The sequence below is a fragment of the Pseudophryne corroboree genome, chromosome 1 (assembly GCF_028390025.1).
Source record: "Pseudophryne corroboree isolate aPseCor3 chromosome 1, aPseCor3.hap2, whole genome shotgun sequence".
Lineage (NCBI taxonomy): Eukaryota > Metazoa > Chordata > Amphibia > Anura > Myobatrachidae > Pseudophryne > Pseudophryne corroboree.
In genome coordinates this window covers 165,456,307-165,480,679 of record NC_086444.1, presented here as the reverse complement: position 1 = coordinate 165,480,679, position 24,373 = coordinate 165,456,307, and the positions used below count along the sequence as shown (strand labels likewise).

The window sequence follows — 24,373 nt, the reverse complement described above, 5'->3', positions numbered from 1 at the left end:
TGACCCCGACAACACGTCTGCTGTTCCTGGGAATGATTCTGGACACGGTTCAGAAAAAGGTGTTTCTTCCGGAGGAGAAAGCCAAGGAGTTATCCGAACTTGTCAGGAACCTCCTAAAACCAGGAAAAGTGTCTGTGCATCAATGCACAAGAGTCCTGGGAAAGATGGTGGCTTCTTACGAAGCAATCCCATTCGGCAGATTCCACGCACGAACTTTTCAGTGGGATCTGCTGGACAAATGGTCCGGATCGCATCTGCAGATGCATCAGCGGATAACCTTATCGCCACGGACAAGGGTGTCTCTTCTGTGGTGGTTGCAGAGTGCTCATCTGTTAGAAGGCCGCAGATTCGGCATACAGGACTGGGTCCTGGTGACCACGGATGCCAGTCTGAGAGGCTGGGGAGCGGTCACACAGGGAAGAAACTTCCAGGGAGTATGGTCAAGCCTGGAGATGTCTCTTCACATAAATATACTGGAGCTAAGAGCAATTTACAATGCTCTAAGTCTGGCAAAACCCCTGCTTCAGGGTCAGCCGGTGTTGATCCAGTCGGACAACATCACGGCAGTCGCCCACGTAAACAGACAGGGCGGCACAAGAAGCAGGAGAGCAATGACAGAAGCTGCAAGGATTCTTCGCTGGGCGGAAGATCATGTGATAGCACTGTCAGCAGTGTTCATTCCGGGAGTGGACAACTGGGAAGCAGACTTCCTCAGCAGACACGATCTACACCCGGGAGAGTGGGGACTTCATCCAGAAGTCTTCCACATGATTGTGAACCGTTGGGAAAAACCAAAGGTGGATATGATGGCGTCTCGCCTCAACAAAAAACTGGACAGGTATTGCGCCAGGTCAAGAGACCCTCAGGCAATAGCTGTGGACGCTCTGGTAACACCGTGGGTGTTCCAGTCAGTGTATGTGTTTCCTCCTCTGCCTCTCATACCCAAAGTACTGAGAATTATACGGCAAAGGGGAGTAAGAACGATACTCGTGGCTCCGGATTGGCCAAGAAGAACTTGGTACCCGGAACTTCAGGAGATGCTCACGGAAAATCCGTGGCCTCTACCTCTAAGGCGGGACCTGATTCAGCAGGGACCGTGTCTATTCCAAGACTTACCGCGGCTGCGTTTGACGGCGTGGCGGTTGAACGCCGAATTCTAAAGGAAAAAGGCATTCCGGAAGAGGTCATTCCTACACTGGTTAAAGCTAGGAAGGAGGTGACTGCACAACATTATCACCGCATTTGGAGAAAATATGTTGCGTGGTGTGAGGCCAGGAAGGTCCCCACGGAGGAATTTCAACTGGGTCGATTCCTGCATTTCCTACAAACAGGATTGTCTATGGGCCTCAAATTGGGGTCCATTTAAGGTTCAAATTTCGGCCCTGTCGATTTTCTTCCAGAAAGAATTGGCTTCAGTTCCTGAAGTCCAGACTTTTGTTAAAGGAGTACTACATATACAGCCCCCGGTGGTGCCCCCTGTGGCTCCGTGGGACCTTAATGTAGTTTTGGATTTTCTCAAATCCCATTGGTTTGAGCCACTCAAATCGGTGGATTTGAAATATCTTACGTGGAAAGTAACCGTGCTACTGGCCCTGGCTTCAGCCAGGAGAGTATCAGAATTGGCGGCTTTATCGTATAAAAGCCCATATCTGATTTTCCATTCGGACAGGGCAGAACTGCGGACACGTCCTCATTTTCTGCCTAAGGTGGTGTCAGCTTTTCATCTGAACCAGCCTATTGTGGTGCCTGCGGCTACTAGCGATTTGGAGGATTCCAAGTTGCTGGACGTTGTCCGGGCATTGAGAATATATATTTCAAGGACGGCTGGAGTCAGAAAATCTGACTCGCTGTTTATACTATATGCACCCAACAAGCTGGGTGCTCCTGCTTCTAAGCAGACGATTGCTCGTTGGATTTGTAGCACAATTCAACTTGCACATTCTGTGGCAGGCCTGCCACAGCCTAAATCTATCAAGGCCCATTCCACAAGGAAGGTGGGCTCATCCTGGGCGGCTGCCCGAGGGGTCTCGGCATTGCAACTCTGCCGAGCAGCTACGTGGTCGGGGGAGAACACGTTTGTAAAATTCTACAAATTTGATACCCTGGCTAAAGAGGACCTGGAGTTCTCTCATTCGGTGCTGCAGAGTCATCCGCACTCTCCCGCCCGTTTGGGAGCTTTGGTATAATCCCCATGGTCCTGACGGAGTCCCCAGCATCCACTAGGACGTCAGAGAAAATAAGATTTTACTTACCGATAAATCTATTTCTCGTAGTCCGTAGTGGATGCTGGGCGCCCATCCCAAGTGCGGATTGTCTGCAATACTTGTACATAGTTATTGTTACGAAAAAATCGGGTTGTTATTGTTGTGAGCCGTCTGTTCAGAGGCTCCTACGTTTGTCATACTGTTAACTGGGTTCAGATCACAAGTTGTACGGTGTGATTGGTGTGGCTGGTATGAGTCTTACCCGGGATTCAAAATCCTTCCTTATTGTGTACGCTCGTCCGGGCACAGTATCCTAACTGAGGCTTGGAGGAGGGTCATAGGGGGAGGAGCCAGTGCACACCACCTGATCCTAAAGCTTTATTTTTGTGCCCTGTCTCCTGCGGAGCCGCTAATCCCCATGGTCCTGACGGAGTCCCCAGCATCCACTACGGACTACGAGAAATAGATTTATCGGTAAGTAAAATCTTATTTTTTCAAGCAGCATAATAGTCAAACAGTGCTTATTCTCTCTCTTAAATACCCTTACCTTTCCCCGATGTCCCGGGCTCCAAACCGCGTCAGTGCACGTCACTGCCGGTTTCCTGGTGCAGCCTCATTCTCCCTCCGTGTGTGAAACACTAACCGTTCCCATGGAAACCAACAACAACGGCCCGCAATCCCCGTCGTCCAGGTCTCCACACGGCGCCCACACACACAGACGTTACAAGTCCCACAGGTCCACACATGCAGCGATATATCACCATACGGGTCCATAGGAATCCGGGCATCTGTATAGGAAAAAACACACCCAATGGAAAAAGTGCATAACAATACATTTAAAACAGTACTAACAACATATAAATAAAAACACATGAATTCATTGTGGTTATACCAAAATCTCACATACTACATCATATCGATCTAGATTTTAAGGTGATGGTGTACTACAGTAGCTAGACAAATCATGCCTCAAAAATCTCAGTGGTATCCTTTATATGAATATATTCAAATTCAGTTGTTCATTTAAGCCTCTAGGTTTAACTGTGTCAAGTAAATAGATCCATCTGGCTTCGCATTGCAGGAGCCTTTTTTGCCGATCACCTTGTCTTCCATCATCCGGAATGTGATCTATCCCCATATGCCGAAAATTAGCCATATTGTGTCTTGCCTCCTTAAAATGTCTCGCTATAGGTTGGTCAGAACCCTTACCACTCAGGGAGGCTCTAATGGCCGATCTATGTAGGGCCATCCGCTCTCTACAAGTGCGGATGGTTTTACCCACATAGCAAAGGCCACACGGACACTTAATGAGATAAACAATGTACGAGCTCGTGCATGTGAGAGAGTGTCTAATCTCATATCTGCGACCCGTGTGGGGATGAAAGAAATATTTGCCCGCTATCATGTGGCTACAGGTGGTGCAACCAGTGCATTTGTGACACCCATTCATGCGTACAGTTACACCATCCTTAATACGCATTTGTTTTGTGATGTCAGTATGTACAGCCCAATCACGGATATTCTTGCCCCTTTGATAACAGTGTCTGATTTTAGTATATTTAAGATCTTTAATATCGTCCTGCACTATGGGCCAAAGATTTGCACTACTCTCTCTAATTATATTATGTGCTACTGTGTACCTGTGTGCCCAATTAAGTGTTTTGTTGGACCCATCCACCGTGCCTTTGAGAAATGTACTATCTCGTGATCTGGCCATGACCTTATTTCTGGCCGATCCTATGATAGCATCCTTGTATCCCCGTGATCTAAATTTTTTTGGACATATTATTTAGATTTCTTTCCACAAGACTTTCATCGCTGGTAATTCTCTTGACCCTTAAGAATTGGGAAAATGGCAAGCTATTAATGGTGGCTTGCGGGTGAAAGCTATCAGCCCTCAATAAAGTGTTTGTCAGTGTTTTTAGAATATAGATCGGTATTAATTCTATTATCCTCATCCAGTGTGATTCTAACATCTAGATATGTGATCTCCTCACGGCTAATGGTATGCGTAAACTTGATGGGACAATCTAAACCATTAACCCCTTCAATTAATTCCACTAGTTGGGAATACGAGCCACTCCAAAACATGATGACGTCATCAATGTAGCGCTTATAAAACACTACATTGTCACGAACATCACGGTTGAAAAACAGTTGTTTCTCAAGCACTGACGTATGTATTGGCATATGCTGGTGCCACAGGAGAACCCATGGCACAGCCAGAACACTGCTTGTAATATTTGCCATTAAAGTAGAAATAATTGCGATTCAATACCAATTCAAGTAATGTCATATAGAATTCCACATCTGGGCCCTCATATAGTGGATTGTTCCTGATAGTGATAGCAACAGCCTCCAACCCTCCCTCGTGAGGGATGTTGGTGTAGAGACTGCTGATATCTAGGGTACACATCCACGTATTGAGGGGCAATTCACCCAACTCCTTCAGCTTAAGCAGTAAATCAGTGGTATCCCGAAGGTATGTGTCTCCCGTCTGTATACAGGGTTGCAAAAAATGGTCTAAAAATATAGATATATTGCTGTAAAGCGAGTCCCTGGCCGAAACAATCGGACGTCCAGGCGGGTTACTCATACTCTTGTGGATCTTAGGCAGGGTATATAGCAGCGGTACCCTGGGATGATCCACCTGTAAGAACCTACATGTATCCATATCAATGACACCATCCTGCTTAGCTTTCTCCAAAATTAAATCTATTTCAGATTTATATACAATAGTAGGGTCTGCGGGTAGTATCATGTACACATTGGTCATAGCTAACTGTATATATATTATGTGTGTGTTGGGTAAGTGCGACCGGTCACCATACTGACACCAGGATCCCGGCTTGGGGAAGGCGAGCGCAACGAAGCCCCTTGCAGCCTCGCTGAGCTCGCCACACTGCGGGCACAGTGGTGAGCTGTGCTCACCACAGGTTCTATTCCCACTCTATGGCTGTCGTGGACACCCACGAGTGGGAATAGTCCCTGTTAGTCGGCATGCCGACTATCGGGATTGTTAGGGGGTGGGATCCCGGCGTAGGTATTGTGACCAGTGGTCTCCTGATCGCCGGTAACATAACTACATCCCGTATGTATGTATGTATGTATGTATGTATGTATGTATGTATGTATGTATGTGTATGTATATATATATATATATATATGTATATATATATGTATGTATGTATGTATGTATGTATGTATGTGTGTGTATATATATATATATATATATATATATAATACATACATACATACATACATACATACATACATACATACATACATACATACATACATACATACATACATACACCTTTAGATATATAAAATTTAGGGGCCCCGCAATTTGAAGTGCCCCGGGCCCCCCATAGTCTTAATCCGGCTCTGCCGCAAGGGCCTTCGTTGCACTCGCCCCCACCATCCGTATTCTGCGGTCGGGATTTCCCCCTTAGTCTGAGAACTAGATTCTCGCCCACCTACTGTATGCAGTTGTCAAATCTGTGTTGTACTATAGTGTGTGTGTGTTTTTCCTGTCTCTTTCCCATGCCCGGTTGTGTAATTTTATTGAAAGATTCAGATTTTGTCATGAACTATAAAGGAGGAAATGCTCTTGAAACAGGTCAGATGTTCCCATGTCTCTGGTGCATCATTATCCAGTGATTTCCTCCTCCATAGCAGCATTCAGTTTGACTGCTGGCCTCTGCTCTGCTGGATGTATAGAAGGCCTGCTATGCTCCACATGCTTCATGCAAACTTTCCACTTTAATGTGTTTTCTGGGTCATGTTTTGCCTCCAAGTTAAACAGCTGGCCCACTGCAGGGTATACACACACAGGAAAGGTAGGTTGCTCTGAGGCCATGGGAATAGAGGTTAGTGCAGCCATGGGATAAGTTCTCCAATCCGTCCTGCTGTTTTATGTAGGGATTTCCTTGAATTCTCTTTCCCAGTTCACAGCGCGTACACAAGGATACCCAGGGCAGAAATTAGATAATGGACACGTTTCTCAACTCCTACCTAGCATTTGTTACTGACACATTTCTCTGATGTCCTAAGTGGATGCTGGGACTCCGTAAGGACCATGGGGAATAGCAGCTCCGCAGGAGACTGGGCACAACTAAAAGAAAGCTTTAGACTAACTGGTGTGCACTGGCTCCTCCCACTATGACCCTCCTCCAGACCTCAGTTAGAATCTTGTGCCCGGCTGAGCTGGATGCACACTAGGGGCTCTCCTGAGCTCCTAGAAAGAAAGTATATTTTAGGTTTTTTATTTTACAATGAGATCTGCTGGCAACAGACTCACTGCAGCGAGGGACTAAGGGGAGAAGAAGCGAACCTACCTGACTGGAGATAGTTTGGGCTTCTTAGGATACTGGACACCATTAGCTCCAGAGGGATCGAACACAGGACCCGACCTCGATCGTTCGGTCCCGGAGCCGCGCCGCCGTCCCCGTTACAGAGCCAGAAGCAAGAAGTGGTCCGGAAAATCGGCGGCAGAAGACCTCGGTCTTCAACAAGGTAGCGCACAGCACTGCAGCTGTGCGCCATTGCTCCTCATGCACACCTCACACTCCGGTCACTGATGGGTGCAGGGCGCTGGGGGGGGGGGGCGCCCTGAGCAGCAATATAAACACCTTGGCTGGCAAATCATCACAATATATAGTCCCAGGGCTATATATGTGATAAATTACCCCTGCCAGAATTCCTGAAAAAAGCGGGAGAAAAGTCAGCCGAAAAAGGGGCGGGGCTAACTCCCTCAGCACACTGGCGCCATTTTTCCCTCACAGCTCCGCTGGAAGGATCGCTCCCTGGCTCTCCCCTGCAGTATCAAGCTACAAAGGGTAAAAAAGAGAGGGGGGGCACTAAATTTAGGCGCAGTATAACTTATATAGCAGCTATAAGGGGAAATAATTCAGTTAATCCCTGTATTATTATAGCGCTCTGGTGTGTGCTGGCATACTCTCTCTCTGTCTCCCCAAAGGGCTTTGTGGGGTCCTGTCCTCTGTCAGAGCATTCCCTGTGTGTGTGCGGTGTGTCGGTACGGCTGTGTCGACATGTTTGATGAGGAGGCTTACGTGGAGGCGGAGCAGATGCCGATAAATGTGATGTCACCCCCTGCGGGGTCGACACCTGAGTGGATGGTTATGTGGAAGGAATTACGCGACAGTGTCGACTCCTTACATAAAAGGTTTGACGACATACCAAATATGGGACAGCCGGCTTCTCAGCCTGTGCCTGCCCAGGCATCTCAAAAGCCATCAGGGGCTCTAAAACGCCCGCTACCTCAGATGGCAGACACAGATGTCGACACGGATACTGACTCCAGTGTCGACGACGATGAGACTAATGTAACTTCCAATAGGGCCACACGTTACATGATTGAGGCAATGAAAAATGTGTTGCATATTTCTGATGTTACCCCAGGTACCACAAAAAAGGGTATTATGTTTGGAGAGAAAAAACTACCAGTAGTTTTTCCTCCATCTGAGGAATTAAATGAAGTGTGTGAAGAAGCGTGGGCTTCCCCCGATAAGAAACTGGTAATTTCTAAAAGGTTACTAATGACGTACCCTTTCCCGCCAGAGGATAGGTCACGTTGGGAAGCATCCCCTAGGGTGGAAAAAGCGCTCACACGCTTGTCAAAGAAGGTGGCACTACCGTCTCCGGATACGGCCGCCCTAAAGGAACCTGCTGATAGAAAGCTGGAGGCTATCCTGAAGTCTGTATATACACACACAGGTATTATACTGAGACCAGCTATTGCTACAGCATGGATGTGCAGTGCTGCAGCTGCGTGGTCAGATTCCCTGTCGGAAAATATCGATACCCTAGACAGGGACACTATATTGCTAACCGTAGAGCATATTAAAGACGCAGTCTTATACATGAGAGATGCACAGAGGGATATTTGCCGGCTGGCATCTAAAATAAGTGGAATGTCCATTTCTGCCAGGAGAGGGTTATGGACTCGGCAGTGGACAGGTGATGCAGATTCTAAAAGGCACATGGAAGTTTTGCCTTATAAGGGTGAGGAGTTGTTCGGGGATGGTCTCTCGGACCTCGTTTCCACAGCAACAGCTGGGAAGTCTACATTTTTACCCCATGTTCCCTCACAGCCAAAGAAAGCACCGTATTATCAGGTACAGTCCTTTCGGCCCCATAAGGGCAAGCGGGTTAAAGGCGCGTCCTTTCTGTCCAGAGGCAGAGGTAGAGGGAAAAAGCTGCAGCATACAGCCAGTTCCCAGGAGCAAAAGTCCTCCCCCGCTTCCTCTAAGTCCACATGACGCTGGGGCTCCACAGGCGGAGCCAGGTACGGTGGGGGCCCGTCTCAAAAACTTCAGCAATCAGTGGGCTCGCTCACGGGTGGATCCCCGGATCCTTCAAGTAGTATCTCAGGGGTACAAGCTGGAATTCGAGACGTCTCCCCCCCGCCGTTTCCTTAAATCTGCTTTGCCAACAACTCCCTCAGGCAGGGAGGCAGTGCTAGAGGCAATTCACAAGCTGTATTCCCAGCAGGTGATAGTCAAAGTGCCCCTACTTCAACAAGGACGGGGTTACTATTCCACAATGTTTGTGGTACCGAAACCGGACGGTTCGGTGAGACCCATTTTAAATTTGAAATCCTTGAACACATATATAAAAAAATTCGAGGGGGATTACATGGTATCACTGGACATCAAGGATGCTTACCTGCATGTCCCCATTTACCATCCTCACCAGGAGTACCTCAGATTTGTGGTACAGGATTGTCATTACCAATTCCAGACGTTGCCGTTTGGTCTATCCACGGCTCCGATGGTATTTACCAAGGTAATGGCCGAAATGATGATACTCCTTCGAAAGAAGGGAGTTTTAATTATCCCGTACTTGGACGATCTCCTGCTAAAGGCGAGGTCCAGGGAGCAGTTGTTGGTCGGGGTAGCACTATCTCGGGAGGTGCTACAACAGCACGGCTGGATTCTAAATATTCCAAAGTCACAGCTGGTCCCTACGACACGTCTACTGTTCCTGGGTATGGTTCTGGACACAGAACAGAAAAAAGTGTTTCTCCCGGAGGAGAAGGCCAAGGAGCTGTCATCTCTAGTCAGAGGCCTCCTAAAACCAAAACAGGTGTCGGTGCATCACTGCACGCGGATCCTGGGAAAGATGGTAGCTTCCTACGAAGCAATTCCATTCGGCAGGTTCCATGCAAGAACCTTTCAGTGGGACCTGTTGGACAAGTGGTCCGGATCGCATCTTCAGATGCATCGGCTGATAACCCGGTCTCCAAGGATCAGGGTGTCTCTGCTGTGGTGGCTGCAAAGTGCTCATCTTCAAGAGGGCCGCAGATTCGGCATACAGGACTGGGTCCTGGTGACCACGGATGCCAGCCTTCGAGGCTGGGGGGCAGTCACACAGGGAAGAAACTTCCAAGGGCTATGGTCGAGTCAGGAGACTTCCCTACACATAAATATTCTGGAACTGAGAGCCATTTTCAATGCCCTCAGTCAGGCAAAACCCCTGCTTCAAAACCAGCCGGTACTGATCCAGTCAGACAACATCACGGCAGTCCCCCATGTAAACCGACAGGGCGGCACAAGAAGCAGGACGGCGATGGCAGAAGCCACAAGGATTCTCCGATGGGCGGAAAATCACGTGTTAGCACTGTCAGCAGTGTTCATTCCGGGAGTGGACAACTGGGAAGCAGACTTCCTCAGCAGGCACGACCTCCACCCGGGAGAGTGGGGACTTCATCCGGAAGTCTTCCAACTGATTGTAAACCGTTGGGAAAGGCCACAGGTGGACATGATGGCGTCCCGCCTAAACAAAAAGCTAGAAAGATATTGCGCCAGGTCAAGAGACCCTCAGGCGATAGCTGTGGACGCTCTAGTGACACCGTGGGTGTACCGGTCAGTTTATGTGTTCCCTCCTCTTCCTCTCATACCAAAGGTACTGAGGATAATAAGGAGAAGAGGAGTAAGAACTATACTCATTGTTCCGGATTGGCCAAGAAGAGCTTGGTACCCGGAACTTCAAGAAATGATCTCAGAGGACTCTGCCGCTCAGACAGGACCTGCTGCAGCAGGGGCCCTGTCTGTTCCAAGACTTACCGCGGCTGCGTTTGACGGCATGGCGGTTGAACGCCGGATCCTGAAGGAAAAGAGCATTCCGGAGGAAGTCATTCCTACGCTGATTAAAGCTAGGAAAGAAGTGAGCGCAAACCATTATCACCGCATTTGGCGAAAGTATGTTGCGTGGTGTGAGGCCAGGAAGGCCCCAACGGAAGAATTTCAGCTGGGCCGTTTCCTGCACTTCCTACAGTCAGGGGTGACTATGGGCCTAAAATTGGGTTCCATTAAAGTCCAGATTTCGGCTCTATCGATTTTCTTTCAAAGAGAACTGGCTTCACTGCCTGAAGTTCAGACTTTTGTTAAGGGATTGCTGCATATTCAGCCCCCTTTTGTGCCTCCAGTGGCACCTTGAGATCTCAATGTGGTGTTGGATTTCCTAAAGTCTCATTGGTTTGAGCCACTTAAAACCGTGGAATTGAAATATCTCACGTGGAAAGTGGTCATGTTGTTGGCCTTGGCTTCGGCCAGGCGTGTATCAGAATTGTCGGCTTTGTCATGTAAAAGCCCTTATCTGATTTTCCATATGGATAGGGCAGAATTGAGGACTCGTCCCCAGTTTCTCCCTAAGGTGGTATCAGCTTTTCATTTGAACCAAGCTATTGTGGTGCCTGCGGCTACTAAAGACTTGGAGGCTTCCAAGTTGTTGGACGTAGTCAGGGCCCTGAAAATTTATGTTTCCAGGACAGCTGGCGTCAGAAAGACTGACTCGCTATTTATCCTGCATGCGCCCAACAAGTTGGGTGCACCTGCTTCAAAGCAGACTATTGCTCGCTGGATCTGTAGTACGATTCAGCTTGCACATTCTGCGGCTGGACTGCCGCATCCTAAATCAGTGAAAGCCCATTCCACGAGGAAGGTGGGCTCTTCTTGGGCGGCTGCCCGAGGGGTCTCGGCTTTACAACTTTGCCGAGCAGCTACTTGGTCGGGGTCAAACACATTTGCTAAATTCTACAAGTTTGACACCCTGGCTGAGGAGGACCTAGAGTTTGCCCATTCGGTGCTGCAGAGTCATCCGCACTCTCCCGCCCGTTTGGGAGCTTTGGTATAATCCCCATGGTCCTTACGGAGTCCCAGCATCCACTTAGGACGTCAGAGAAAATAAGAATTTGCTCACCGGTAATTCTATTTCTCGTAGTCCGTAGTGGATGCTGGGCGCCCATCCCAAGTGCGGATTGTCTGCAATACTTGTATATAGTTATTGTTTAACTAAAGGGTTATTGTTGAGCCATCTGTTGAGAGGCTCAGTTGTTATACTGTTAACTGGGTATTGTATCACGAGTTATACGGTGTGATTGGTGTGGCTGGTATGAGTCTTACCCGGGATTCAAAATCCTTCCTTATTGTGTCAGCTCTTTCGGGCACAGTATCCTAACTGAGGTCTGGAGGAGGGTCATAGTGGGAGGAGCCAGTGCACACCAGTTAGTCTAAAGCTTTCTTTTAGTTGTGCCCAGTCTCCTGCGGAGCCGCTATTCCCCATGGTCCTTACGGAGTCCCATCATCCACTACGGACTACGAGAAATAGAATTACCGGTGAGTAAATTCTTATTTTTCATACTACTACACAACGTGTCCAGAACGGGTGGTCTTCAGGTTGCTGACTGTCGGGATCCCGGCGCACAGTATACCGGCGTCGGAATCCCGACAGCCGGCATACCGACATTTTCTCCCTTGTGGGAGTACACGACCCCCCTGGAGGGAGAATAAATAGCGTGGCGTGCCACCGTGCCCGCAAGGGGCTCATTTGCGCTCGCCACGCTGTCGGTATGCCGGCAGTCGGGCTCCCGGCGCCGGTATGCTGGTCGCCGGGAGCCCGGCCGCCGTCATACCATACTACACCCGTCCAGAACGGACTGTACTACAACAGAAGAAGGCTCTGACATTTGTACATAAGGGTCTGTTTACGCTACACAGTGTAGAATTGTTTGTTTGAGCAGAGTATAATAACTCACATTGGGGCAGATGTATTAACCTGGAGAAGGTATAAGGAAGTGATAAAGCAGTGATAAGTGCAAGGTGATAAAGTCACCAGCCAATCAGCTCCAATATGTAAATTAACAGTTAGGAGCAGATTGGCTAGTGCGTTTATCACCTTGCACTTATCACTGCTTTATCACTTCCTTATGCCATCTCCAGACTTAGGGCCTTATTCAGACCTGGTTGCATGCAGGTGGTTTTTTGCACTGCTGGGACCAGGTAGTCGCCGCCTACAGGGGAGTCGGTAATCGCTGTGCAGGGGTGCGATCACTTTCTTCGTTCTGTCGTTGCCCGGCGATCCCTGTCGCCGGCGGCCGACGTGCCTGCGCATTGCGATTCATATGCATGCGCTGTTCATACCCGATCGCACGGCTGCGAAAAAAGGCAGCGTGCGATCGGGTCTGAATGACCCCCATAATACATCTGCCCCATTTTACTTTCAGGAGCAGTTTTAGCGACAAATCCTTATGTAGCATCCTTTACTTTACACAATTCAGACTTTTAAAAGTCCTAGAAAAAAAATCTGGAGATAACATAAAATAAAGCCCGGATGACTGTTAATGGTATGGTATCTTCCACCCCTGCTGATTTACTTTACGGTTTTATTTTATTAGCATCTGTATCTTAAGTAATTCTCATTCATATGAATCTAGGCATTATAGTTGTGCTGCAGATTCCTAGCAGAAGACAGCACCGTTATCCTACTCACAGCCCCACCTCCTTTTCACTTGCCTATCCTTATTCAGGGTACACTCAAAGGTGATTTCTGCACAATTTACCGCGTCGGAACGACAAATCGCGCTGATCGTTTAATGCGTACCTGTCATTGTGCGCTCCCATGGGTTGCAGGCAACATCTTCCTGTTGTCGGTGCTGCACGGCCATCCGGAAGATACCTTGTGCAACCCGGTGCAGTGTGATGAAGGACTGAACGAGATGTCATTCATCACTTAGTGTGTACCGGCAATCTGGCATGATGCGGAGCAAAGAAAATCACCCCGATTGCCGGTCGTCCAAGTGTGTACCCAGCTGTAGGGATAGTCCAGTCTCTAGTGCCATGAAAGACTTTCTGGAAGCCTATTCAGTAACAATGCTTTTAGACAGAAGGGGTTATAAAGAAACATTTGTCCCAGGTAGAACAGTCGCAGATTATTTAATGGCCCTGTAAAAGTACATAAATAAAAGTAGTAAATTTATGGCAGTGTTTTGTTTTTTCTTCTTCTTTCTTTCAAACTAATTTCCCTCTTTAAGTTCCCTCTTACAGGTGGAAAGTGTTGTATGAACAGGTGCGCAGTTGTTTGTTGCTTGTTGTCATAGTAGCCTACATCAGATAAGGATGATACAACTCACCTGCTGCAGGGTAAAGCCAGGTGTTTATGTGGCAGCAGTCTGTATTGGTTAAATGGTTTAGTTCAAGCGATTATCAGCCTGCTCGTGTCTTTTATATAAGGATAACTCTTTTGTGAAAAAAAATACAAATATATTTAATGCATGATGCAGATCACACACTTGTGCAGGCACCAAGATCAGTGATTACAGTGCCTGTGTAACTTTCACAGCTATTTCTTTTTGTGTGTGTGTGTGTGTGTGTGTGTGTGTGTGTGTGTGTTCCACTGAGAAAATTCTGATGAACTGTTGTCTTGATCTGTGTTGAATGGAAGAAATTAAGGTGCATACACACGGTTCCAATTTTGACTATGTGATTTCCCTTGAACTCCCCGGAGCCCAGAACCACCAATTTTGACTATACTAGAAACTGGATTGTACACAATATAGTCAAAGCTTGCCTGCAAAGTCTATTTTTCTTGCGATACCGACCCCACAGCAGCGCGCATCGGTATCGCAAACTGTGTACACACAGTGCGATATGTGCTAACTTTTCTTATGATTTTGACTATATACAGTAGTCAAAATCGTAAGCACACAACGCACCGTGTGTATGCACCTTTACCTGTTGTTTGAAGTCGGTAAATACAGTTGAGCAGCAAATAAATGCAACATGTAATTTTATAAGTTGTTTACATTGTATTGCAATATTTTGGTATAGACTGGCCATACACCTAATGATTATCTTTCTAATCATCAAATTAGTTGGCTGGCTCAAACGAAAATCTGGTATTGTATGGGAGCCAATGACAATTGACCATTTGCTACCAAATGCCGGAAAATGGACATAAACGGTTATTCAAGCAAACTGATTTAATCAAACGTGATCAATTTGAATGACCGATTTTTCTGGTGTATTGTCATTTGCTCCCATACATTACCAGCTTTTCATTAAATTCCTGGTGCTAAGTCCAATGTAATGTAGAGAGCGGAAAGAAGAATGCACTTTGGAACAGTTGCACTAAGTAAGGTGTTGTCTAACTGTTCTTCTCCTAAACTAATTGGCTGGGTGTTCTTTGATTCCAGTAATCATTTTGTGTATGATGTTTACAGTAACATAAATAGCGCTTAACAGTGTGTACACATCTTCCAGCATTATTGGAAGTGCTGTCCACAGCCTGCAATTTAAGCCTGTGTTATGCTTGTTGAAATGAGAGAGACGGAGAGCAGAAACATGTTTGTTTATTTTCTTTTGTTTCTTTTCTATTTTAAAATGATCTTGTGGAACCTAAAGATAGGTGGCAGAAATAGATCACATTTTAATTAAAAATATTTAAAAAAACTGGAATAATCCTCATAAGGCAGTCTTTTTATTTTTTATTTTTTATTTATTTTTATTTTTTTAGTTAAATGCTTTGTCTAATTTACTTAATCAACATTCATGAGATATTTATAATAAGACCAAATATATATTTGTAGATTACTTTATTTACAATATGAAAAAAGCCCTAAATCCTGCAAAACAACAACTTTTTTTTTTCTTACATTTTTCACGAATTATTATTTTATTGTTTGCTACTATTTTGTAGACTCTGTAACTGGAAGCCCAAATCCAGGGTCCCAGAGCGATCTGCATGTTGCGCTGCGCAGAGAGGATCTGGACTGACCTACAAAATGTTGTCCTGTTCTCTAAGGCTAATCTATGTAACACATGCTTTTCACTTCTGAATCCGGAGCTTAGATCATCACCTCTTCTGCTCTCTCCTTCCTGGAGAACCCCACTTTCAGTTTGAATCACTACAGAACTCACTCACACTTTATACTTACAGTACACCACCAGGAGGCATTACACTCAAATGCTTGTTCTTCTTTCTGCAGCCATATTGGGTCACTGTTAAGCATTATTTTTTTTATTTATTTTGTTTTCCTTAAAAATTATCGTTAAATGTTCACTAAAGGCTAAAGTATATAACTTGTCAGATGTAAAAGCTGTTTGTGTAAAAAACTGAGGCCTTACAGGAATAAAATCTGTAATGTTAGTCATTAGGGGAGATTTCTTCCTAGACCTGGCATAGCTGCCAACATCCCCGATACCAGAACTGGGGTATTTTGTACCACAGCTTCACCCGCTATACTACAGCTATTTAAGTGGAACCACACCGTTTTGGAAAACAGGACTGTACTGCGAGAACTGGGACTGATTGATGGTATGTCATACAAGACTTCTATTAAAGGACTCATGTTGGTCTAGCTCTGTCACTTCCTGGCTTGCACTGAACTGTGTTGTACATTTAACAAAAATGCCAAATATTTGGCACTTAGCACCATCACCGCATCCCTTAGACATACGAAGAACTAGTTATTATTGGCCTGTGCTTACGTATTGGCGCCTCCATGTTAGCCCGCACAGAAGCCTGCATGAGTCCAAGGAGGGTTAGTGGGTCATTCCTACCTCTCTGCCCCTATATTCCATGCAGAAGTTAGTGGTTCAGTGTGTTGTCCGGATAGACATGTAACAATTGCAGAGTACTTCTAATTGTGGCTAAAAAACAAACATCCTTGTAAATGTGGGACATGTTGCTCTGTTGGGTTTTGTCTGTGCAAAAGGTTTACATTATATCCTTTTTTTTTTTTTTTAATAGCACAACCATATTATACAGCACTGTACAAATAAACTCTCATCATACACATTAGTCTCTGGGCAAAGTACTGGGGTGGATCGTGGGCATACCCCATTGGGAATATCTGGGCTCCTTATATCTGACACTGTGTTGACATGACCAGACCATCTACAGTTCACCTGCAAGTATGCAGCTTTCTCTCCTGTCACATTACCAGCTATTGCTGTCAGGTCAGCAGCTGCCTAGATATCTTACTTGCGACTCCCTTATGTAGAAACCTAAGATATGGGGCTCACTGTGATCATTGCTGTATGGTCGAGGTGGAGCGATTTCAGCTATAGAAAAAACAAACAAATTTAGTTTTTCTTATTCAGTAAACGCTGACATAGCAAGAGTGGTGCATGTAGTGCAAAGGTTTCTACATCTGCCTTTCTATTCCTCAGTCAGTTATGAAATCTTACCTAACCCGTGACAGAAGTGTAACAGGAGTATCATCGTCATCCTCCATTGTAATGAATCACAGATGCTTGAAGCCATTACTGTAAGTAGGAGTCTGTGCGCTCCTGGCATAGTGAAGGACGGGACTAACCTAAACGTCTCAGCTCTGACTCAGTCTCAAGATGTCCCACACTCTGCACTTCTGGTCAACAATATCATGGAGGCTCTGTGACGGAGCACAGAGCCAGGAACTTGGGGCAAGAAGTAAGGCTGGGGTAATTTGCGGAGATCCTTACCTGTCTCTACAGCCCCCCTCTACTGGCACCCCTGGCAAGTGCCATCCTGGGCAGCTGGTATTTACAGCCCTTTTGGCAGCACTTATTGTAATGTATCATCATATACCATATGAGTGACATGCATTATATGGCTGCATCATGATTCTAGTCTTGTACCTGCTCGCATGTGCCTTTGTAGAAGATAGAAAAGCAGAGAAAATAATAAGGTAGGAGGGAATAGGTTATATGGATAATACCAACATCAAGGTTTTACATTTATATTATGTGTCTATCAACAGTTTCTTGTTTGCTAATTAAGACATTGGTTATAATTTGTGACGTTATTGAGGTAGATTAGAAGGGGATGTACTGCTATAAAGTTTGGCGAGTATGACTTCTATGTTAACAAATTCACCAATTCCAATTCATTGACTTCTCTATTGTTCTCTGCAGATTTTCTCTCCCACATCAGTTAGGGATGTTCTGATGTTTTGAAACTTGGATAGTGGAGTAGGCTTAATATTCATCATTTTCCGATGGGAGGGCAGCATGTTTGACTGGAAATAGATTTCGTAGCTTTCAGGAGGTATTGGGGACTTGGGGAATACAGGAGCCAGAGCAATCCACCGACGAAAATATTATACTGTATACCAAGCATGTGGAGCTGGAGCAGGGTCCAGCTGCTGGAAGGCTGATATCTCTGGTTCTGGGCATAGTAGAAACAAGCTCCCAGTGTCCACCAAAAGGAGAGAATCCCAGCTTTTAGATTATACCCTCAGAATAAATTAGACAGAACCCAAGATATCTGGCTGGGAAGAGCACTTAACAGGCTTGGATGGGGACCACTGCTTTGAGGTGGGATATCTCTGGTTCCCCAATGCTGATTTTCAAAAATCTGGCACCCCCGGAAAAAGGGGACCCTCAGCTATAAGCCTATGGCCCTTATACTCCTGCGGCCCTTGGGCAAGTGCCCATTGAGCTTATATGAAAAGATGGCCCTGACAGCTTGGAAAGTGTGTTTCTTAGTGTACCTGCAGTATAAGGTCAATGTTCCACTACTCTGCTTTAACTCATGCAGTATGGTTTATTTATTACAAGTATAGTCGCGTTATTTAATAGCCACACCTCGTATGTAACCGATCCTTGACATGTATTCAGCCATTTCTTCCATTCCAGTTTCTTATACGGATGTGTACATGTACGCTTAGCCTTAATACGCCCTGCGGTATGAGATACCTGGCATAAGTTATTAAATTAACATTCGTTTCTGGGCACAGCACTGGGGTGGATTTGGGGTGGGTCATGGCCATACCCCATTGGGAATATCTGGGCACCCTATATTTGCCACTGCGTTTGCGTGAACAGACCATCTACAGTTCACCTGCAAGTATGCAGCATTAATTCCTGTCACATTACCAGCTATGGCCAGCTAGGGAGACGCCTGGCGTAAGTTATCACGCCAAGTGGTGTAGTGTCTTTTTTTGTTGTTGAGCAAATGTGCATATTTGCAATCGTATGTGACCAATTCACTTCACAAAACTGTACTGATTAATTATATGTGTCGTGTACATCTGTCTGCATCTGTATACAAGGCACAACAGAACTTGGCCTGAAAAACCTGTGACCGCTGCATAGTAGCACTTCATACGGAAATTCAAACTCATTCGCACACGGATTTACAAGTGTCTCATATCAAATTAATTAATGCAGTCTCATGAAGCAGTGTTGTGGAATCTAACCGTGATGAAGACTCATATTGGAGTGAAAAAGATGCTTGTGTCGCACAGGACTTTGCTTGCTGAGTAGTTATAGTTGGTGTGACTGTGGCAACAGGTAATGAGGACACCACTCTAGCATAGCATAGCCCAACGTTAGACAATGTGTGACAGTCATGCTCTATGGAAACACACATCTCCGCATGCTGTGCTACAGTTTTGCTGTTGAGTAATGCTAAAAGAGTGCAGAGCATGCTGGGATGTGTTAATTCACAGCAACTGAAGTGCCACACATTGCCTAGGGGACATAGCTAGTAAGAGGGTAGACCTGTGAATTATCAAAAGAAGATAATTGATAAGTTTATTCAGTCCTTTTGTAACGGAGTTAATCCTGGTGCTTGGGCAGAGTGCCTGGATAGTGACAGGCTTTAGCCTTTGCCATCTTGTGGTACCTGTTTTCAGTTAATAGAACTTTGCAGGCACACAACAGTATCTGCCACTGCTTTGTGAGGGGGTTAACAAAATGTGAGAATAAAAACTACAAAATGATTCACACAACCTACCTATTGTGGAACTTGATACATAGGGGTCTATTTACTAAGGCTTGGACGGAGATAAAGGGGATGGAGATAAAGTACCAGCCAATCAGCTCCTAAGTGTCATTTATCTCTGTCCACTTTATCTTCGTCCAAGGCTTAGCAAATAGACCCCATAGCCTTAAATGGACTGCTCACCTTTAGACAACACTTTGTTGTTATTGGACAGCCCCATGTACCATTTAAATGGTAGTACATGGCTCTGTCCATAATCAACAATGTATTATCTACACAAGGATGCAAACCCAGGCATGGCACCAGCCATGACAGCAGGTGGAGTGCAGTCCAAGCAGTTAGTGAGGAGTGTGTAGTGAATGTGGCTTAAGACACATGCTGTAAATGACAGCAGTATGTGGAAAATTATAAAAGTAAAACCGTAGGCTGAGCTTAAGAGTAAAAGTAAAAATATCACTTCACATTTTTCTTCGCGCAAACTTTCTGCAATATACCTGCAGGAAAACGATTCCCAAAAGTAGGGAGCAGATTTGTATGTACATGGTTGTTACGAAGGAGCGTTTACGCAAACATTATGAGCCTATTTCTCTCCACCCACCCGATATACTCTCTATACTGTTAATTCATGCCCAAGGATCGACAACTGTGTTAGTGGATGCAATCTCAGTCACATGGAGTGAGCAAAAGGTTAGTTGCTGTCACACATTGCTGAGCAAAAAAATGTTCTCAAGAAACTGTTCCTAAAATACACCCAGCCATCTGCTCCGCTCAGTAGAAGTTTCTCCAGGGATTTGGTATGAGTCTTGATAAACATCCTCATGTCATTTAGTTTGTGTTTGTGAGTGATAAACGATTGTTCAGTGAAAAGGTTCTGCACGCATTTTATATGGGTTCTGTGATGATGGTAAGTGGATGTAGGTTACGTTGAGGATCGCCATCCATAACCGATGATCCATAATAATCTTTTTTCAGACCAATGGTGATGGCCTTTCAATTTGATTCCGTGAGGGTGATGGTGGCAAGACAGGAAACCTTTGATCCCACCTTTGCGATGCACATACCTAGGTTATATGGCAAGGACCTTTTTAAACAACCTGCTTTTATAATAAGAAGCCTTCAATTGCAGTGTAATAGCACGAGAGATCATTCAACGTTTTCTGGATCTTGTGATTTGAAATAATCATGTACATGTACACATAACCCAATGTGTCTGGGGGCCGGAGGGACACATAAAGGAGAAGCTAGATGTCATCGGCAAACACAAGTCAAAATAATACATTTAGTAACACAAATCTATTGTTTAGATTTTAAAAAGGGGCAATTGGGAAGTAAAGAGGGACAGTACTATTTCGGTCAAATCTGCTTTTTCTTTGAAAGGGGGAGATGTATAAAACCTTTTGAGAAATGAAATGGAGAAGTTGCCTATTCCATAGATAAATGACTGGTACAAGCGGATTGGTTGGGAGGTATATCTGGCTGAAGCTGCTTCCTGCAGCCATTTTTCCCCAGGTTCAATGGTTTGTCATATAGCCCTATCTGAAAGCTGGGCCCGCTGTGAAAAGGTTGTATGAGCAAGAGGACCACAGAGGCTCTTGATTAGTGTCAAACGTTAATGTTTTTCTGGTTCTTTGCTGCAGGAATGGCTGAATGGAGCAGCCTGGGGCTCAGGAGATGGAAAGTAGATTAGTAACATTAAGGTATAATGAAATTTTAAGTATACAAATAGTAGATCATTCTCCCCCTTTCCTCCAATAGTGATGGTTTAATGAGGCAAAAGGATGTATATCCAGAATGTTGGATGTTACGGAACATGGATGTTCTAAAAGCTGACCGAGTAAAGCATAAAATTTGGTCCGTAAATGTCCTTCTGAAAAATACCTCAAATTCTCAGTCTTGGGAAATGTTAGAAAACATTAGTGTTTGCAGCCAAAGCGACTTCCACGGTGTTCCTGCTGATGGTAACATTTACACAATATAATAGAACATACAAAAAACACTCATCACATTTGAAATTGTGTATTTTAAGATTTTATACCATATTTTGTTTATAGACATTATGGGGTTCATGTAGTCACCTCTGTCTGTCTTCCCCTCCCCTTAGAATGTAAGCTCTCACGAGCAGGGCCCTCTTCCCTCATGTGCTTATCCTTCTCTTACTTGAATAATCCTCAACTGCCCAAATCCTGCAGTTTTTTGGCCACCTTGGAACTTATCTCTATGTTGTTTACTGGTGTAGTTATGCTTAGTTACCCTGTACTTGTCCTATATTGTCTTCAACTGTAAATCACTATTTTCCTGTTTTGATTATGTGCATATGTACTCTGTAATTGGGCGCTGCGGAACCCTTGTGGCGCCATACAAATAAAGGAGGATAATAGTAATAATAATAATAATAATAATAATAATAATAATAAAAAAAAACACTGCTTCCAATCGGCAAAATATTATAAAATGTAATATAATGCCTTTTGGCTATACAGTACTTGAGGAACCTCAAGTGCCAGCAAGCCCTGATATCTGGAACATAATGGTACCTTTAGTGCACTATTATAATAATAATGGGGCGGGGGAGGGGGAGACACATAAAATGTAAAATTCCCACACACAACCCAGCTTTGTCCAATTTGTTGCTCACCTAATTCTAAGGATGATGCATTTATCTGTCTATGTTTAATGATATACAGGTTGAGTATCCCATATCCATATATTCCGAAATACGGATTTTTTTGAGTGAGATAGTGACACCTTTGTTTTCTGATGGCTCAATGTACACGCACTTTGTTTTATGCACAAAGTTATTAAAAATATTGTAAAAAATGACCTTCAGGCTGTGTGTATAAGGTGTCACTATCTCACTCAAAAACATAAATGAAGTGTGAATGTGCACAAACTTTATTTAATGCACAAAGTTATTAAAAATATTGTATAAAATTACCTTCAGGCTGTGTATGTATAAGGTGTATATGTAACATAAATGCATTCTGTGCTTAGACTTAGGACCCATCTCCATGATATCTAATTATGGTATGAAATTATTCCAAAATACGGAATAATCCGATATGCAAAATACTTCTAATCCCAAACATTTTGTATATGGGATACTCAACCTGTATATATTTATTTATTGGTTATAAAGGAGAAATTGTATTCCGCCACCACTGTTCTCTCCAAAACCATATATACATAGACATATACTGTAGCACAGCGCTTTTCAAACTTAAGTAATGAATACAGTAATTGGGTAGTGTATGGGTTGGAGCATGCACTATGAGCTACATGAAAAACTAAAGGGCCCTACACACTTGCGGATGTGGCCGACGGGCGACCCGGTGAGGGGGGGAGTGAAGTTTCTTCACTCCCTGACGTCACCCGGCTCCATAGCAGTGCATGCTAATATGTACAAGATTGTCCGTATTGGCTTGCATGTTTAAACGAGCGTGGGGCCGCGCATCGTTCATCATTGGTGCCTACACACTGAAAGATATGAATAATATCTTGTTCATTAATGAACGAGATCGTACATATCTGTCAGTGTAATCGGCAAGTGTGTAGGGCTCATAAGTACTTTTCACCTCACATTGACATTGTAGTCATCTAAGGTAACAACAGCCTGTGTATTACTAAGCACAATAAAGGAAGTATTTAAATGTAAGGATACACTATCATTTTCATATTTTATTTTTTTTAAATCAATAATTGCATTTAAGATTTATAGCGGTCTATTTTATTCAAGCTTTCTTTTATTATTTTTTGTTATTATTATTATTATTATTATTATGTATTTTGATTCTGTGTTACAGACCTATAAGTATCTTTTTGTCTGCACAACTACTGGTATAACAATGTTTTCCTGCACAGTGTTTAGTGTCTGTAGAATATATGAGACGTGGCAATTCCTTTTTGCTATTTTTGGCTAGAACTATGGCAGCTCCACCAACTCCTGTGAAACATTGCTTGTCGGCATCTTCAGGAATTGGTACTGAGCAGCGGGATAAGAGCTGCTGCATCTTTCTCATCCTGTGTGTCTCCAGCTGTACTGGAAGGGAGAGTTCAGCATATCGCCTATTACAGTTCTTTGAAGCTGCTTTTGAGTTGCAGTTGGTGTGTCTTTCCCCACACTGGGGCAATGCAGAAGCCTGAGTTTTGTTAACAGAAATTACTTTTGCAGATTGGTTTACTTCCTAAGTGGGTATGATCCCTGAAATCACACACAACCTATATGAATGCTGTGCTTTGCCTGTTAAGCTTTTTGTCTTGTATATAGAGTACACTTTGTTTAGCCAAGGTGCAGAGGCTGCTAGTAAAGCTATTGCAGCGCATTGCTGTTACTGATGAGCAGGGGGATTGATGACCTTGTGTTGGGCACTTCATCTTGCTATTTACTGACACCAATTGTGCTCCACACTGTATGCAATTTTTAATCTCGCCTTATAATTGAGAGGGTATCACGTACAAACCACACTAATGTGGATTCCATTCGGACCTGGGACTCTGTGCCATGAGATAGCAATGATAATCACTGATCTACCCACGTTTGGAGGAACTGCTGACACTTGTTCAGTAGGCAACAGTATAACAAGTTGCATATGTTTGTTTTACAGAGAATCTTTGTCATGAAACCCTTTTACATCTAACAATGAGATGGGGATTGACAGAACTGTCACATTACCTCCTGTATCTGCCTGGTGGAACGTCTGCATTGAGTAGAGTGAACAAGGAAGGGGAGACCCCGGTAGAACTTGCTGTTCGGAATGGTCACACCAAACTGATCGAGCGTATAACACAGTGAGTATTCCATTACTACTGTTGTTGTTGTTGTTGTTGTTGTTGTTGTTGTTGTTGTTGTTGTTTTTATTAATTCATTATTTATAAAGCCCCAGCCTATTCCATTGCACTTTACAACTGTGACCAAAACAGTAATAAAACAAGATTGGGTAAAGAAAGACAGACCAAGGCGGCTTGCAAGCTTACAGTCTGTGGAGGAAAAGGACTTTGATAGATGAGGATAAATGTTGCAAATTGGTCCAGCCAGATTGCAGAGGGTCTTGGTGGGCTGTATGATCCAGTCAGCAATGTTGGCCTGGGGTCAGTGGAACGTGTCAGTGTAGAAAGAGAGCATATGTAACGTGTGTGTGTGTGAACTGTGTAGAGGGGAGGTT

The 24,373-nt window shown here is 44.6% G+C and overlaps 1 protein-coding gene across 1 annotated transcript in view; it reads left to right on the top strand.

The window, feature by feature from the left end:
• The window catches only part of ARHGEF28 (Rho guanine nucleotide exchange factor 28), a 418,990-nt gene that overhangs the window by 123,166 nt on the left and 271,451 nt on the right, over nt 1-24,373 (top strand). The window contains exon 5 of the mRNA XM_063963865.1: nt 23,816-23,999. Within this exon, the coding sequence (XP_063819935.1) occupies nt 23,816-23,999 (184 nt within the window). The remainder of the gene's footprint in view (nt 1-23,815; nt 24,000-24,373) is intronic.